The sequence below is a fragment of the Cavia porcellus genome, unplaced genomic scaffold (genome assembly GCF_034190915.1).
Source record: "Cavia porcellus strain 051 isolate PalLab524CR breed Dunkin Hartley unplaced genomic scaffold, mCavPor4.1 scaffold_1, whole genome shotgun sequence".
In the NCBI taxonomy this organism is placed as follows: domain Eukaryota; kingdom Metazoa; phylum Chordata; class Mammalia; order Rodentia; family Caviidae; genus Cavia; species Cavia porcellus.
In genome coordinates, this window is record NW_026947484.1 from 200806181 (window position 1) to 200823851 (window position 17671).

At 54.3% G+C, this 17671-nt stretch overlaps 1 protein-coding gene and 1 long non-coding RNA gene across 4 annotated transcripts in view; one reads left to right on the forward strand and one right to left on the reverse strand.

Moving 5' to 3' along the window:
• Mvb12b (multivesicular body subunit 12B) overlaps positions 1-7680 on the forward strand; it is a 163820-nt gene extending 156140 nt beyond the window's left edge. For 2 of the 3 annotated variants that reach the window (XM_063227666.1, XM_063227668.1), the window contains exon 10: positions 1172-4205. In XM_063227666.1, the coding sequence (XP_063083736.1) occupies positions 1172-1438 (267 nt within the window). In that variant the 3' untranslated portion in view covers positions 1439-4205. Of the gene's footprint in view, positions 1-1171 lie in introns of all 3 variants that reach the window. The other variant, XM_063227674.1, reaches the window with a different exon arrangement.
• A 3214-nt stretch (positions 7681-10894) lies between these two features.
• On the reverse strand, positions 10895-15064 carry LOC134474263 (uncharacterized). The gene is made up of 3 exons (XR_010045009.1): positions 14955-15064; positions 13582-13669; positions 10895-13486 (listed from the first exon to the last, which is right to left on the reverse strand). It is a non-coding gene; the product is annotated as an uncharacterized LOC134474263 (long non-coding RNA).
• Positions 15065-17671: the final 2607 nt, after the last annotated feature.

A 17671-nucleotide genomic window follows, 5' to 3' on the forward strand; every position in this document is an offset into this window, starting at 1 on the left:
CCAGGAGGGAAATGCAGATTCTGCCCCAGTATTGCCAGGCCCTGGGGGTTCGGGACTAGCAGGTCCTGCCGCTCTTGTCACCGTCTTAGAGACCATAGGGATCATGAGCACCTGTCATCCACAGCCCTGAGCTGCAAGCCCGGCTGGCAGGTGTCACCTGAACACAGGTGTGGAGTGAGATATTTTTAGCTCCAGAGCAGTGGAGGGCCCCACCTCCACCCGCCATCCTGGCTTCCCTCGAAAACCCTGACGCCCCGGTCCACAGGGAACAGTGGCCTCCAGGCTTCCTGCCTTTGATCCTTTCTGCCATGTCTGGAGAGCTGACGTTCCAGCAGGGAACAGGACTCCGAGGGGTCCATGGAGGCCAGTTTTGCAGGCCAGGAGGGCATGGCCCAGAGTAGCCAGATGGAAGAGCCAGGCCACACAGCGCACCTTCCCTGCTCCGCCACCTGCCTGCCCTGTACTCATGCAGGGAGTGGACATGTCCGGGGGTACCAGACCTGGATGTTGAGTAGAATTTACTTTGTGTAAACACAGGTGCCCACACCTGCTGAGCCCTAGTGCCCAAGGAGGCTAAAAACCATCCTAAAATCCAACTTGGTCAGCTGGATGTGGGCACAGACTCCTGCAGTCCAGATACTAGGGATGCCGAGACAGGAGGGTCAGAAGTTCAAAGCCAACCTAGACTACATAGAGGTCCTGTCAGAACAGACAGACAGACAGACAGACAGACAACAATAGCCTGGTCCATTTGCGGAGAGCAGGGCTCAGGCCTCACAGCACTGCCCTGGGTGGCCCTGCCCCTCTCCTCCTAGAGGACTGAGCTCCAGAAGCCAGCTGGAGGGACGCAGGCTTCTTGAGGGAGAGGAAATTTCCAGACAGTCAAGCCAGGGGTAAGAAGCTAAGGCTCAGGCTGGGAATTTAGCTCAGTGGCATAAGCACCTGCCTGGCAAGTGCGAGGTCATGAGTTCGATCCTTGGTACAAAAAAAAAAGCTAAGGCTCTGAGAATTTAAAAGCGGAAAGACAGCAGGTTGGGGCTCAGGCCCGGGGGGGGGGGGCAGCATATTAGGGGGCCCTGGGGAGGAGGGTGGGAGAACAGACACCCAGCTCCCCAGCCTGCCCAAGCCCACCTCATGACTCACCCAGACCAGATTCATCCTCTGTCCTCAGCTGGCCAGACCTCTGCAGCCAGCTGGCCACCCTACCCCACAACTGGCCTCACCCTGCTGGACCCTGAGATCGCTGCAGCACCGGCTGGCTCTGCTTCCCACCCATCTGCGCCCTGATATGGTGTCCACCAGCTCAGCGCCCCCCCCCCCCGCCCACTGTCCGTCCTCTTGGGCCTGGGCACTGCTGCAGCTCACTCTGAGGGCTCAGACGTCTCATCCTTCCCCGGCCTTGGGTTCCTCATCTGCAAAGCTCGGGTGCTGGAAGTAGTGGCGTCTCAGAGTGGAAGACAGGTGACGGACCCGGAGAGGGTACGCTCTCCCCTTCCCTTCATCAGACGTTCAGTTACACACTAGCAGGCCGTGCTTTGCCCAGCTGGCCACTAAAATCACCCGGTGCTGGTACACAATGCCCTCCCCCTTCATTGCTTTGGCTAACACGTTCCCACCATGCATGACATGAGTGACACATGCATGTCTGTCCCATGCTGCCAGATGGGACACAGGTACCACTGGTGGCTCAGAACCCGTAGCAGCAAGACACAAATTACAGCCCTGTTGTGAATGTGTTAAATCCTCAGTTTTGGTGCATAGCTAGGACTGCTGGCTTCCTGTCAGAGTGGTGTCATACACAGCATCTTAGTGGGTTCATGATCCATAGGTGTATACAGGGAGGGTCTGAGAGCCCCTTTTGCAAGGAAGTCAGGTGCAGTTAAAGCTGAGCACCTCCTATCGATGGCACGCTGCCCTCTCGGTGGGCAGAGGTTTGTGGAAGCTGGGGCTCACGCAGCCTCAGGGCGCCCCAGGCCTCAGGAAAGTCCTCTGACATCTGACACTGACATCTCTTTCCTGCAAGCTGCTAGGTTAGGGTGGCCGTGTGGCTGCAGTGGCAACCTGTAGCCACCAGAGGGTGTCCTGGCCCAGCGCCGCTCAGCTGCAAAGGGCTCTGCAAACCAAATGCTTTTTAATTGAAAATTTTTTTAATTCAAAAAGGATTTGCTGTTGGTAGTCGAGTGCAGGGTTTCCTTATGCAGGAGACTGATGTCTTGGGTAAACAGATCCAGGCCCAAATCCACCTTCAAAGGTAGTCGCTGTTTGCCCGAGGGACTGAAAGAGCTTCCAGAAGCAGCCCTAGTCTCTTGGGCAAACATTTTGGGGACGGGCAATCTTGGGCAGAGGACAGCATCTGTGGGAAGGTTATCCGCAGCCTAAGGGGGATTATGTCGGGGGACATATGTTGAAATTTCATTTGGGGAGTTAAGGAAAACAAGAGCTGAGCAGGGTGCTTTTCTGCAGCCAAGATAACCTAAAAAGGAAAAACCAGTCTGCGTGCTCCCCAAAGCCCAGCCCCCTGGGTCTCGGAGTGCTCAGACCAGGGGTCAGGAGGAGGCAGCAGCCCCTGTGACGCCCCCCCCCCCGCCTCCCCCAGTGCACCAGTGCGGCAGGGACTGAGCAGTTCATCTTCAAGGCCCATCTGCGCTTCCCTGTAACACAGCCCTGCTCCTGGCCAGGAAGACGGCTGGCCTGACTCCCCCAGGCCCTCTGCTCCAGCCACTGCTCCCCCAGCCTGCTGCCCATAGCGCCTGCTCCCCTGCCGATCCTGCCTGGCTGCGGCCCAGCGCTGGGCCTTTTCCCGCCCTCAGCTGACCTCTGGTCACTGTTCCTCGTCCTCCCACCAGCCCTGACATCAAAGGGTCTCCTGCTCTCCACCCTCCCCATCCATGTCACTGCCGCATCCAGCGCCAGCCCCCGCGACTGCTTACCTGGAGGGTTGAAAATGCAGCCTCCCAGGCCTGCCCAGGTCCTCGCACCCATGCCAGAATCTGCATCTCAGGAGGCCCAGGGGCTGGAGTTCGCCTCCCTCCCCTAGGCGCCCTCCCCAGCCCCTCCTCGGGGTGCAGGCTTGTCCTCTCACCTCGTGCTCTTCCTGAAACGCCCCCTGGTGTGGCCCCCAGCCCCATCCAGCCCTTGTCCCTGTTTCCATACCCGTCCTAGTACGCTCCTGAGAGGAGCCACACTCTGTGCCCTCCCCAGCCCCTGTGTCCTGGGTCTGGGCTGGTGTCTGATTGTTCACACCACTGTCCCCTCAGGTATGGGTGCTGTCATGTAGGTCCCTGTGCACCTGCTGTGCCCTGCTCTGGTGTCCCATGCCAGACCCCCTCTGTCCTCTAGAGATGAGAATGCCACTGGCCCCCAGCCCTCCTGGTGCCCTCCTGGGGCCCTATCCCGTGAGCCACTGTGGGAAGTAGCACTTCCACTGGGCTGTGTTGAGAGGGCCTGTTCCACTCCCCACTGCCCTCTGAGCTCTGGGAGGGAAAACCCCGTGGGCCAGTGCCTGACAGGCATCCAACACAGGCTGAAACTCGTGGGTAGAGGGATAGTTTGCAGCTGTTGGTGGCCTGCATGTACCCAAGAAGCCACCAGGGGGCAGCATGATGCCAGCCTTTGCCGGTGCCACTATCTGGGGCTGCCGGCCTCCAGCCACTGTTACCCGGATGGTGGCCTGGGCCTGGCTGCTAGACAGTAGGAAAGCAAGAGGCTTGGGGGTGCACCAGTGGCTCCGTTCTGTCACCCCAGCCTCACATCAGGTTTGAGGTCACATCATAGGTCTGTCCCTGACCAAGAGGAACAGTGGTCTCCTCTAGCAGCAGGAATCAGAGGACTCTTGTTCTGTGAGCTGGTGGGTGGGGAGGTGGCCATACAAGCTGGCACCGATTTGCATTGGCATCAGGGCATGGGGCACTGCTGGTGCTTATGAAAGCAATCAGCGGTCCCCACCTGAGCCTGTCATCCCTGAGGTGTGTTCCCAAGTATAAATGTCCGCAGCTCACATTCATCACCCATGTGTGTCCCACCGGGCAGCCCCCAGCCACTGTTCTGATGGACACTCGGGGGACCATCAGCACCTCAACATGGCCACGGTCTCCTGTGTCCTCTGGACTGACTGCTTCTCCGTTCCCGCCCTCTCTCCCCGCAGTACGAGTACAGCTTCCGCACGGAGCAGAGCGCCGCCGCCAGGCTCCCACCCAGTCCCACCCGGTGCCAGCAGATCCCACAGTCCTGAGGCGCCTCCTCGGGGAGAAGACGCGCCCACCCGGTGCCCACACTACTGACCCAGCGGCTGGGGCTGCGGGCTACTTCCCCTTGCCCGCCCTACTGCCTCCCTTCCCGCCAGCCCCTCCCACACCGAGTGATCGGACCCTGGGCAGCTGAGTGGTCACACGGTCAGCAGCTTGCCCGACAAGGCTCCCCAGCTCTCCTGGGGGCGCCATTCATAATCGCAACTAATCTATGTGTGCCGTAGTGACCCACAGCTCCTAGCGTGTCTGTGTGATGAGTTGTACTGCAAAACACCTCACCCACCCATTGCCCCCAAGGCTCCCAGTGACCCCTCTGGCTCCTTTCCTCCAAGGGAATCCCACGAAGCCATTGTTTACCTCCCGGAAGACCCTCAGCTTGGCTGCCCCCGTGAGACCCCCTTGGATCCAAGGTTGCCAGGGAGCAAGTCCCTCTCACCAACAGGGTCAAGTGGCCCAAGCATCTCCCTGCAGCCCAGAGACAAGGGCAAGGAGGAGCCAGTGGGCCAGGACCAAACCTGCCCCTCAGTGGACACCTGTGGCGTCTTCACCTGGTCCACACACTGGACGTCCAGAGGCTGGACAACTGCAGGCCCCTGCCGCCGCCAGAGGGGACTTCATTTTCTGGGGGGACAGTTGAGTGATCCAGCACCATTCTGGATGTGGGCGCTGCTGCCAGGATGCCAGGCTTGCCCACATGCTCCCTCCCTGAAGGGCTCATCCATGGACACCCGTGTGCCAGCAGCAGCTCCCCCTGCCTCAGCCCGGTGCCCTGGCCCATGACCACAGGGCATTCTCTGAGGGTCCCCAAGCACATGGACATCCAGTTGCTCCCAGAACCAGGCTATCTCAGAGGCATCTACCAGTAGGAACGAGTTGGCCCAGAAAGCCCTGTGCCCCATGCCTCTGGTTTGGGCCAGCATCAACATTTCTCTGCAAGAGTCCAGAGAGGTGCCCAGTCTAACCCACAATGACTGCCAGGAGGCCAGGGTTCATTACGTCCCTCAGGGCCCAGACCCTCACCCATGAGTGGGCTGCTTCGCTGAGACTGGCTGTCAGGGTTTCTCTGGGCTCCTCAGATTATAGGTGTCTGGCATCTTTGGGTCCCCGGGGCGGGGGGGCTCTGTGGTCATGGGGACTTCCAGAGGGGTCAGAGACGGGTCCAGTACAGATCCCCCGTCTGTGGTCCCATAGACAGCCCATGGATAATGGGTAGCCTATGTGCCCAAGAAACAAGATGATGCCAGGGCTGGCCAGGAGCTGGGGAGGGACCCAAATACCTCACACGCCAGTGTCACGCCCTGTGTCCCCAGGGCATCTCTGTGGATCGGCCTCTGCCACCGCCAGCCTTCATCTTCCTCTAGTACCTCTTCATTGCTGGGACATGGTCACTTGGTTCCCTGCCACAAGACCTACCTGGGTCCCCCCCCCCAGAGGGCTGGCTGTCCCATGCCACCAGGCACTCAGCTCACCTGCCAATGCCCAAAGGGCCAGGGGGACCCATTTCAGGGCTGGTGCTTAACAGGACAGAGCAGACAAGCCAACCCCAGCATGCTCGCCAGGTAAGGTAGCTGTGTTCTGGAGGCACCGGAGCACTGAGGACCTGTGTTTACTGCTGACTTTGTGGTGGTAGACCCCACACCGAGTGGCCTGCACAACTGGAGGCCAGCACAGAGGGGTGATGTCCAGCAGGCTGGGGACAGTGGGAAGGCTGGGGCAGAGGCTGGCCTCTCCTGCCCACTTACTTGGTTCGTGCACTTTGTCCTCAATCTCTTTCTGTGTCCTCAAGTCCCTGGATGGAAAGCAGAGTCTGATAGCCTGGAGAGGCTCAAAGGTGGCATCAGGAGAGAGGAAAGGACACCCAGAAGTTCCACAGATGCTGGTGGGGGCCACCAAGAAGAGTGGCTGTGTGGACTCCAGCAAGCCGGAGAGACCTCTGTGGCATCGTGGATTTAGACCGAGGACAGCCTTGACTGGAACGTCATGATATTGGCAGCTTAAGCTCACTAGGCAGTGATGGTGTTAAGGAGCCCTGGGTGTCTGTGGTAGATTTTAGCTACCCCCAACCCTCTGTTTCACGCCTCCTGAGAGCCAGGAGGACAAGCGAGCCACGGGTGATGTGCACACGCATACCTGCATGGGCTCAGGTGGCCCACAGGGCCCAGGGTGGAGCTTGGCCCCACATCCAGGGTCCAACAACCTTTCAAGTCCCAAGGGAGCCCTTTCTCCCCCCCCCCCCCCCGGCCACCATGGAAAGGAAGCACAGGATTCTGTTGGAAATGTGAAGGGCCACAGCCTCTCCCCTGGGTCCCCTCTGACTTGTCCCACAGCTGCTGCTGTCCCTGCCCAGCACCCAGAGTCCTTCTGAAATGACTAACCAGAGCACAGCATCCCCACCTTTTCCCTGAGGAAACACAGTCTCCTTCAGAGGGCCTTGGAAGTGGCCCAGAGGTGCCAGGGAGCCGTGGCATCTTTCAGGTCCCCTTGCAAATTTTATCGTCAGGCCTTGTTCCCCACCCCAAGTCCAAGAACAGTGCCAGCCACAGCCTCTGTCACTTGGAGAGAAGGAAACCTTGGCCTCCAAAAGAGCAGGTTAGAGCTACCCCTGACCCTGTGGCTGCCTGTGGCTGCCTGCGGCCAGTGGCCCCGAGCACTGCAGAAGGCAGTGGGAGGACACGGGGACTGCACTTGCTGAGCACCTCTCCCTGCCAGGCCCGAGGCTAAGCACATCTCTCCTGCGGTTCCCCCTAGAGAGAGCCAGCAGCAGACGCCCTCTGCCCCTCCTTACAGACAAGGGATCTGAGGTGGCTCCACATGGGCTCAGGCTGGCAAGTGGCAGAGACAGGGCTGGTGTCCTCTTGTAAGCACAGGTTTCAGACTGGCTACTGTTCCTGGTCCTGTGATGAACTTCCCAACTGCAGTCACCACGTCACGTCATGCAGTGAGCACAGGTCGCAGGTCGGGAGCCTCTGTCCTGCCCCTTGCATACAGCCCAGGGCTCCACAGCCCACAGGCTGCTGGCTGCCCGTCACTTGCCACGTGTGTGGGCTCCCGGCCTGCAGCTACTGGGAACCACGCAAAAACAGAGCTCATGGATCAGTTCATGGTCTACCTGACCCATAGCAGGGCCCCTGTCCGCTGTGTCCAGCTCCCTCTAGGGCAGCCTGGCACCTCGGGGCAGCCCGGCTTTCTTCATCTGTCCCAGGCGCAGGCCTGGGGGCTGCTGAAACCATCCCCACCGGAGACGGGCATCGTCCTCCCTGCAGAGGATCCACCTGCTCCTCACACTGTGCCAGCCCTGGACAAAGCCCTTAGGAATGGCCCCTTTACTGCGTATTTATTCAAGGTGACTCTGTACTTGGCAAAGGGAGGATTCACTGTGTGATTGTCTGTATTCTTAATATAATTTGTTAAATAAACGTTTGTTTTAATCCTTTTCCCGGTTTTGCTGTTGTGTCTCAAGCCACCAGAGGTCAGTGTGCCCCCAGGATGCCTGGTGCTCCTCCTCCTAGTTTCCCTCTGCCAGGCGGGCCTTCCAGCCTTCTAGAAATTGCTGCTGTGCCCCCTTTAATTCCAGTGACCTGGTTACCGGCCAAGGAACTAGCAGGGCTGCAGAGCCCAGCTGTTTGCTGGCTGCAGCAGGAGGAAGTCCCCGTGGCCATGAGGCGGGCTGGCCAGGAATGCCAAGCGTGCTTTCATCTCCTGTTGCCCCGAGCCCTGACTATGGGGTGCAGGGTACCTCTGGCTATCGGTGTCAGGAACACGCTGCAGTTCCCGTCCTTCAGGCTTGTCCCAACTGTTCACCTGCCTGCAGGACGCCACGCCACACGGGCAGAGGCGGCTGGACAGAGGCGGCCTGGGGCTCCTGAGTGGTGCTGGCAGCTCAGGTTTCACTAGCAAAGCTCTGAGCCTCCCTGCTGGTGACCTTTGCATTTCTGGACTCATGTCAGCCTGGGCTGTCACTGCCTGCAGCTCCTTTCACACTTGGCAGAAAGGAGTCAGAATGAGCCAGCACTCAGCTCCCAGGCACAGGGCGGGTCCCCAAAGAGCATGACTCCACCAGCCTGCTCCACACCCCACCGCCTCTCAGTCTTCCCCTGCAGCAGCAGGAGGGGATGAGTCTTCCCCTCCACCCACTGGAAGAGCCTCTGCCACCCCCCGACCCTGTGATCCTCAGCTCCTGCCCAGCACCACCGACAGAATGGGCAGCTGCCCTCCCTCAAGGACTTCCTGGGAACATGGTGGGAGGGCCTCCTGGGAACATTAGTGTCCAGCAGAGATGGAGCCACCTGGCGGCTCACACTTCAGGATCTAGGTTCTGGCAATACAGAATGCACAAAGTCTCTTCTGGGCCAGTGTCTGAGGGCTCAGGCCCTGCAGGGCACAACAAGTGGGTGGATGCCCGGGCTGGTGGGTATGATCTGCATACACTATACATGATCATGCCTGGAGGAGGCTCAGAGCCCAAAGCACCAGGTCACCAATGCAGCTGAACCTCGGAAGCAGGCCAGGCTGCGGTGGCTCCCCTACCGGTCCTGTGGCCACCTGTCCTTGGGAACCCCACTTTGCACACCAGCATCATGGTGCCCATTATTGCCTGGCACCAAGTCTACTCATTTTCTATCTCATGAGCCTCAGTCCAGAGTTCCAGGACAGACTCAGACTCAGGCAGCCCTTCTACCCTGGGCAGCTCTGGCTCAGGGTGGCAGCACAGGGTGGGCACACGGAGAGTGAGGAGCAGGTCCCGCAGGTGCAGACCCATAGGGAGGGAGAGGACAGAGTCCTTGCTGGGAGGTGGGAAAGGGGTGGGCAGGGCACCATGCATCCGCCCATCCATCCAAGTCACACCGTGTGGCACCGGCCGTCCACCTGCCCTTCTGTTCCCTGCTCCTCAGGCTGCCCACTCCCAGCCAAGCCACAGCTGCCTCCCCAGAGCTCTGGGTCTCCCAAGCTCACCCTCAGTGTCCTCTCCTTAATTTGCTCTTTCGCTGGCCTCTGAGCTCCAGCTATGCCATCCCAGGGGCCCACCTGCAAGTCTCCACCTGGGTACTCCAAAAGCACAGCGAGCCTAGCCCACTCGGAGGTGAAAACACCCTCTTATTTGAATCCTGAGCTGCTCCTCCTCCCATCAGAACAGCCCCACCATCACCCCCAGTCTCCCATCCCTCACCTGGGGCCACCCTGCCCCCAGCTGGTCAGCTGTCTCCCTTACGTGTCTTTAACTCTAGCTTCGCTGCCCTGGTACCTCCCAACCTAGGAACGAGCTGGAGCCCCTTAGGGTTCAGAAAGCCTCCCTCCTGGACCTGAGTCTCTTGTGACTCCCCAAACCCTTGGCTTTATGTCCCTTCTTACTTTGCTAATGCCCTTCCCTCTGCCCAATGTGCTGTCCCCCACTTTTCTTCCCAGTAGATTTCTGTCCCCCTCTCCAGCTTCTGCACCTCCTCTGTGATAACCTTTTTGACCCTTAGGAGGCAAAGGTGATGATTGTCCCCCATCCCTTGAACACAGGGTGCCATGTGTCGCTGGACTGCAGCCATCTGATCCCCTCATTGAATTCTGTACTTCTAGAGGAAGGTGTCCACGTCCCATTTATTGTCACTCTCCTGCCACATAAGTATTCAGAGCCCCCAGCCCAGAGAATGGCAGGTGCCCGCAAAGACTCTGAATGAGTCCCTTGACACAGGTGGGGCAGACAATGAGGTCAGGAGGCCAGGAACCATGACACCCAGCACTGGACAAGTCCTGATGTGGCCTAAAAAATACCAGAGACCTGGTGTGAGAGCCAGGCCTAAGTCCACAGTGGACTAGGAGATGGATCTGCCACCAGCTGCTCACTCCCAGCCGAGAACCCAGCTCTGGGGTGGCCAGAGAAATGGGAAAGGGCACCAGTGGCTCATAGGACCCAACACTAAGGCTACATGGGGCTCCTTTAGGTCCCGGAGACCAGGACCAGCAGCAGGCTGGGCTGAAAGGCACTGCTGAGTTTGGAACCTTCGGGAAGCGGGGTACAGTGGAGAGAAACGAGGTCACTAGGGTCTCCCCAGGCTCTCCTCTCTGCATTTGCTCCCTGGCTGCCATGAAGGGAAGGAGCCTCCTCTGACCTGACTCCCGCCATGATGTTCACCGCACCACAGCTCCAAAGCAACAGGGCCTAGCGACCCTGGACTGAAACCTGAGTCTGTGATGACACCTTAGATGGGGGGGAGGAACTGGTGCTGTGGCTGTGTTCTCTCTCCCACAGTACCCTGGGTGGGTTGTTTTCACCGCTCCACGGGTGTGAGAAAGGGAGTAGCCTTGGGAGGGGGCATGGCTGGAGCCCTGGGGTGACTGGGCGGGGCCCTGAGCTCCCGCCTCCTCCTCCCCAGAAAGATGCCACAGAGACTGCCCCTGGGAATGGCGGTGCTGGGGCCAAAGTCTTGCAAGGTTCTGAGGACCTAGCTAGCATTCCTGATTTGGAGCAGAGGGGACGCACAGGCAGAGGATAGCAGACGTTGGAGCACCCAAGGTGCATCCTTGTCCTCAGGAGAGAGGCACAGAGTTCTCAGCCTTAGCTGCCCCTGGGACTTCTGTGCCCAGACCCCATCTGGACTGATTAGAAAAGAGCCTAGAGGAGCACTGGGGACACCAGCATTTCAAGCTCTGCAGGTGATTTCAATGCATAGCTCAGATAGAGACTAAATTCCAGGCTTTTGGTCCTTTCCTGGAATTATGGTTTGAATCTCAAATGCCCCTGAGGGCTCATGTGTTAAGAGCTTGGTTGTCAGGCATGTGGCACCACTGGGTGTGGAACCTTTAAGAGGTAGAACCCAGTGTGAGGATATTAGGTCATTAGGGACATGCCCTTGAAGAGGACACTGGGACTCGGCCCCTCCTCTCTTTCTTTGCTTCCGGGTCACCACGAAATGAACAGTCTTTCTCCAACCAGCAGTCCCTGCCATGATGTTCTGCCTTGCTCCAGGCCCAAGGCAATGAGACCAAGTGACCACGCACTGAAATTTCTGGAACCTTAAGCCAAACAATTGTTCCTCCCCAAAGTTGTTTATCTCGGGTATTTTGTCACAGCAACAGAAAGCTGACTTACCCACCCAAATACATGTTACCACCCAGCTGAGCTGCATCCCAAGGAATAGTGAGTTGACAGAAAAAATGGGCACCCAAAGAGCTCATCCACCAGAAGGAAAAGAGAGATGAGCAGCCCACGGCAGACATCACAGTTCAAACAGAACCTTAGTTTCATATAAACAGTGTCCTCCCAGAGACCCTGGGCCCTGGGAATGTTACACAGGGTGGGTTGTTTTGCATAAAAGCCTATCAGTTTGAAATACACACCCAATAAGAAACAGCCAGATAAATCAGCAGTTGCCCTTTAGGATTTTAATATATCTCTCTCAGAAACTGTAGTCAAATTGATAAAATCTGAGCAGAGATGCAAAAGATTTGAGTAACCTGACTGATAACACAAAACTTTCAACCCAACATGGAACCATCCAGTGCCATTAGAGACGTCAGTAAAGAAGCCTCCAGAAATTCTCAGTATCGTGCCCAAGGTCACCTCTGATCACCTGGTGACACAATTAGAGATTTATGACAGAATGACAACATTTTAAACTTGTACCAGATTGCAAAACTCAAAACATACAACTAAATAAGAGGAAACCGTGAGGGAAGTCAGTAGGACTTCAGAGCGCAGCGATAGCGAAATTACCACGTATCAAATTCATGGAAGACAGTGAGGCAGTACACATAATGACTCTATTTACCCAAAAATGAAGGGAACTGGAAACCAACCAAGCTGTCATTTGAGGAAAGGCAGAAAAAAGCAGCAAGTAAATGAAAAGAAACAGGAAATAATAATTTTTAAAAAGAATCCATGAAATACATAAAACAAAGATGAATTATGAAAAAAGTCTCAATTTTGTCCTTTAGAGACTAAACTTCTCATGAGAGAGACGATAGAAATAATAAGGATTTAAACAAGAAGTTCTGTCCATGTTTTTCCATTTCTTTTTTTCTTCCATTTTCCCTTTCTTTCCCATGCTCGGTCTCCTGTTCCTCTTCCTCTTTGAGAAAGACCTCCCTTTTCCTATTTTCTTATTTTGCTCTTTATGTATTTTTGGGTTTCTTATGTAGGGTAAACCCTGCAGTATTTAAGCTCATGTGTCTGATTTATTTCCTTATTATTATGCTCTCAAGGTCCATCCATTTTCCCGTGACTCAAGTTTATCCTTCTTAATGGCAAACTAGTTCCCCACTGCCTACAAATATCATCGTTTTTATCCATTCATCTGCTGATGGACACGTAGGCTGCTTCCAAGATTTAGCTTTATGAATCGTGCTGGTGGGCAGGAGGAGAGAGGGGGGAGAGGGCTGGGGCAGAAAACAGAGTTACGCTGTGTTATGGACACATCGCAACTCCCCGTACCAAGTGTAATCATTTTGTAATGAAACGTGCTAATAAAAACTTAAAAACTGAAATCAGCTACAATATAACAATTAACTAAAATGAGTATCTTAGTAATTATACATCATTAAATATCTGGAAAAATCAGTATAAAAATAAACAACTATTAAACAGTTAAATCAAAGATCTCTCCCCTTTCCTTCAGTATCCCCCAAACCAAATCATCAATCATATGGCTGAGTTTTCCTCAGATTCCCAAGAAATAAGAAACTTCTTCTGAAACAACTCAGTCTAGAACACAGGAAAAGAAAGAAGCCCACCCCATTCATCTGCCTCCAAGGCAGACAAGGATGATACATGCACACAATAAATTAGAAGCCTTTTTCATGAACATGGGTGTAAAATTCTCACTAAAATACTATCTAACTGTACTCAACAGTATATTAAAAAATCATAGCGATCATTCCAAGAATGTTCAACACGGAAATGGCCATTTGGGTGTCGCTGCACTAACAATCACTACAATGATCCCAACCCATGCAGAACATGCATTTGGCAGTACCTTACTAAGAACCTCTATAAGCATCTTCTTCAGGGCAGGGACAGTCAACCATGCCACTATCACTGTTTCCTCAGGGTACAATGGAGGACTAAGCCGATGCCATAAGATAAGGAAAAGGACTGAAGCGCAGGGCTGGGGCTGTAGCTCAGTAGTAGAGCCCTTGCCTAGCGGGTCAGAGGCCCCAGGCTCCATCCCCAGCACTGCTGTAAGAAATGAAGCGTAAGGACTGAAAAGGAGAAGACAAAGCCGGCCTTCGTGGCAGGTTATGTACTCATCTTCCTACAAAACCAAACAGAAACAACAAACAGAACAAGTAAAAGATTGGGCAAGGTTGCTAGAAACACAGAAACAACTGCCCCCAGTCGATGGCTTACCTCGGTCAGCGGTGGTGGACCTAAGGCTCACGTGCCACGGTGGGATGTTGCTATCATTGACAGATCTGAAACGTCTTCCATCACTGCTCTATATGATAACAACCAACAAGGAAATAAAATAGAAAATAAGCAAACCATAAGATAGCCAGGGATGAACAAAAAGGGCAAGGCTTCCCCGAAAAGACACTCAAAAGACAAAGGATATTTAAATAAACAGAAAGATATTCTACATTTATCTTATCACTCTAAAGTCCCTGTCCAGGAGAACATTATATGTACCAGGAGAGCAAGAGCCTTTGTCTAGCATACGCCCTATACAGATAGGGCAGGGTCTGGGCACAGAATAGGTTCTTGTTAAATATATGTTCAATGAATTAGTCTGAAGAGGCCTGTCTTCTCTAATTAGTATGTGCAGCAAGATTTAAGCAAAAAGAAATAAAATGTTTTAAACCACAAATTCTTTTTTAAAACAAAAAGTACATGCAAGAGTTCTGGCAGAATTTGACAAAGTTATTCTAAAACGATAAAACATTTATGGGAGAATAAAAGTCCACGTTCAGTATCCTTTTACAAAGCAAATAGTAACAAGAAGGATTCGCTCTTCCAGAGATCGACTCTGAAAATCTAATGAAAACAGTGTGACACCGCTCGACTATAAGACTTCAGTAACAAGAAGTTGGGCGTGGGAGTCGAGGGAAACATGCGATTTTTCTATAAATCTAAAACTCTTCTAACATTTCAGTAAAATAACTTTTCAAAGCAATGTGATACTGATTCTAAAATAGGCATATGGTGATAAGTGGTCCAGAGGAATTGTCTCACTTCATGGACACAGGGACACAACACTGCTGCACACGAATCTAGGGGTGGAACTGCAGGTTACAGAGCAGGTGGAGCATCGGAGTCAGGAAATACATCCAAGCAGTCTTCTCAAGTGACTGTAGCAATCTCTAAAAGAGTTGTAGCAACCTACACTCACACCAGCAGTTCCAGAGCCTTAATAAAAAATCAGGCACATTAAGACTTTTTAAAATTAGCAATTTTATGAGATGTGATACATCCCATTGTAGTTGAAATTTGTCTTTCCCTATTGGCTAAGAAGCTGGGCATGTGTTCATATGTTTATTGGACATTTGTATATCTCTTGTGAAGATCTGTGTCTGGTTATTTTTCTGTCAGTGCTGAGACAAAATACCCAACACCCAAAATGAAGGAAGAAAAGGTTTATTTAGCTCATAGTATTTTGGGGGTTCCAGTCCATACTCGGGCAAGGGGACATGGCACAGGGGCAGCCATTCATGGCAGCAGCAGGTACCAAAGGCAACAGGACCAAAAAGGGCAAAAGGGAAAGCACACCTCCTTCCCTCCCTTACCTTGTGTGCAGCCTGGTGGACACAGCACTCACACTGCCAATCCCAGCACTTGACAATGAACCAGTCACAAATGCTAGATTCAGCTACCTCCATGACTGCATGAGGCTCTGGGGGGACATCCAAACATAAACATAACAATCTAGTCTTTTGCCCATCTTTCTATTGGATTGTTCCTCTCTTCCTTACTTTATTCCTTATACTCCTTCCGTGTTTTCAAAGCAAGTCTTTCGCCCAAGATAGGTGCACATGCCTTTCTCCTCTCTGGGGCTTGCCTCAGTCTTGGTATCTTGTAATGAGCAGAAATGAGTTTGGTTCAGTTACCATCTTTTCCTTTGTGGTCGGCCCTTCCTGTTTAAGAGCCTTTGCCAAGCCTCCAGAACGCTTTGAAAATGGCTCTAATTTCTGGCAATACCTTCACTGGGAGCCAGGTGGGGAAGCTGCCTGGAGGAAACAAGGTGTGAGCTCTAAGAGGTGGCCCTGGGGTGAAAGACATTCCAGGTGAGGGATGAACAGATGGCAGGTGTGGCATTTGTTCATGTCAGCGAATATTTAATAAGTCACAGTGTGTCACTAGGCATCACCAAGCCTTGTAACTAGGGATTCCTCCAAATGAGGAAACTGAGGCCCAGAGAGTACTCAGAAGCATACAGGGCAGTTGAGAGACCTAACTGCGGAGCAAGGCCTGGACACAATCAGATCATGGCCATCTGAAAGGCACTGTCCTGTCATGGCATGGGAATGGATCGTTAAAGGAGAAGATGGTTCATAAGGTCAGACAGACCCATTCCAGGTCTGCCACTTCACTTCACTGCCACCCTGGGGCTCCAGGCTAACAGTAACCAGCCAGGCAAGGCTTTTAGGCAGAGAAACTGAGATCAGACCACCTACACAATGGGGAGAATCGGGGAATCTAGGTGTTGGAATGGAGGCCCCATATAAGGCCTTTGGCAATGGAGAAGCGCCGTAAGGCACCTCCATTGTGGGTAAGAAGTACTGATAACCTAGAGCCATGAGACCTTAGCCAGCCAACACCTGTCCCCCAGTGTGGGTGCCCCCACTTTGTGCAGACTGGCTGCTCCCAGCATGCTCCCTCCTGGATTTTGCCAGAGGAGTGAGGTACTTGGGGTCTGAGCCAGTACTCCCACCCTGACCCCTGCACCTGTGCATCAGAGATTGCTGCCAGGGTTGAGCAACCTGCTTGAGGACCACACTTCCCACCCTAGGGTGACTCTTTGCAGGTCCCAGGTAAAGCACCTTGCAGCATGAATCCCATTTGTGGATGGGAGTGGGGTGGGGCTCCCCCACACACTTCTCTGTAACACCAAGGTGGGGAGGCATTGCTGAGCAGCATGGATGGATGCCCTAACCCCTTGGTACTATGGTCCCCCAGGATCTCGCCCTCAGGGAGCTGGTTCGCCCCTGGTCAGCCACACCTGGCTGCTGCCTCTACTGAGCCCAGTGCCGACCCTGGCTGCGTTCTGCGGGTCACCGCATCCACGCTCACCACAGTGACTCTGGAGCCTCTCACAGAGAAAGCCGAGCTGGGAGCTCCCCTGACCACCAGAAAATAAATCCACTGGCTTCACACTGCAGACGTGTGTTTGGAAGGAGGCCAGCCACTGCTGAGTAGCCCATGAGAACCACAGCTCTGGGAAGGAACAGGCCCTGCCCAGCCACCCTGGCCAACCTCAGAGAAGAGGGAGGGAGCACGGGCCTAGGGACCAAGAGCCCCCAGCCCTACCACACCACTTCACATATACTGAGCCTCAACCTCCAAATGTGTAAAGTAGGGAGGTCAATAGTCCCTGCTTTGAAAAGCTGACAAGGTTAAGATGTATATGTCACTGTTACCCAACTTCCAGGCCTTAGGCAAGCCACTTGTACCTTCCTGGGCCTTGATTTCCCCAACTGTAAAATGGGTTTAATGAAAGCCCTACAGGATCACTGTAGGCTGAAGACTGCAGACCACTGCCTGGCACCCACCCCCTCTGTCAATGGGGTGGATGGTAATGTGCCTTCAGTTATAGGGTGTCATTTAGGGACCCTTGGAAGCTGCTTGCCCGACACAGAGAGGGATGCTCCCTGGCCCCTAACTTGAAGAGGAGACTCACTGAGTGGCCCACAGTTGTCTGAACAAGGGCTCAGGGGCAGTGCCCTCCCCTGGCTGGTCTTCAGGGCTGTCTCTGCCTAGCAGAGCAGAGAAAACCATTCAGTTTTGACCACACCCAGAAAATGAAAATGGCCCAGACATCTAATCCTTCCCTTCCTTCTGGCAACTTATGCAGCCCTGACCTGAAACCAAGCCAAGATCCTAAATGTGGCATGCACGCCCAGGCCAGAGTACAGCCTCCCCCGCGGCCAGCCTCGGGGACTGAGGCAGCACCGCAGGGTCCTGGCTCGGCTTTGCCTTGCCTGGTGTGAGGTGACTCCAGGCCCAGCAGCCTGTACCACAGCGCGCCTCCCAGGGCTGACCTTAGGAGCGCCTGGGAACCCAGACTTCCTTCCCAGCCAGGACTGCTGCCCACCCATACTCCACCCCCAGAAAAATATTTGGAATGGTCTTTGACTGAAATGAGATTAATCCTCAGCTCCCTGGCAGTGTCTTCTGGCATGTGTTTTTATAACCTCCCTTTCAAATGAGAACCATTTGTCGCTGGGAAGCTAGGGAGGCCCTTCCCTAATGGCCGGGCCAGACATCACTGCCACCTGATTGAATG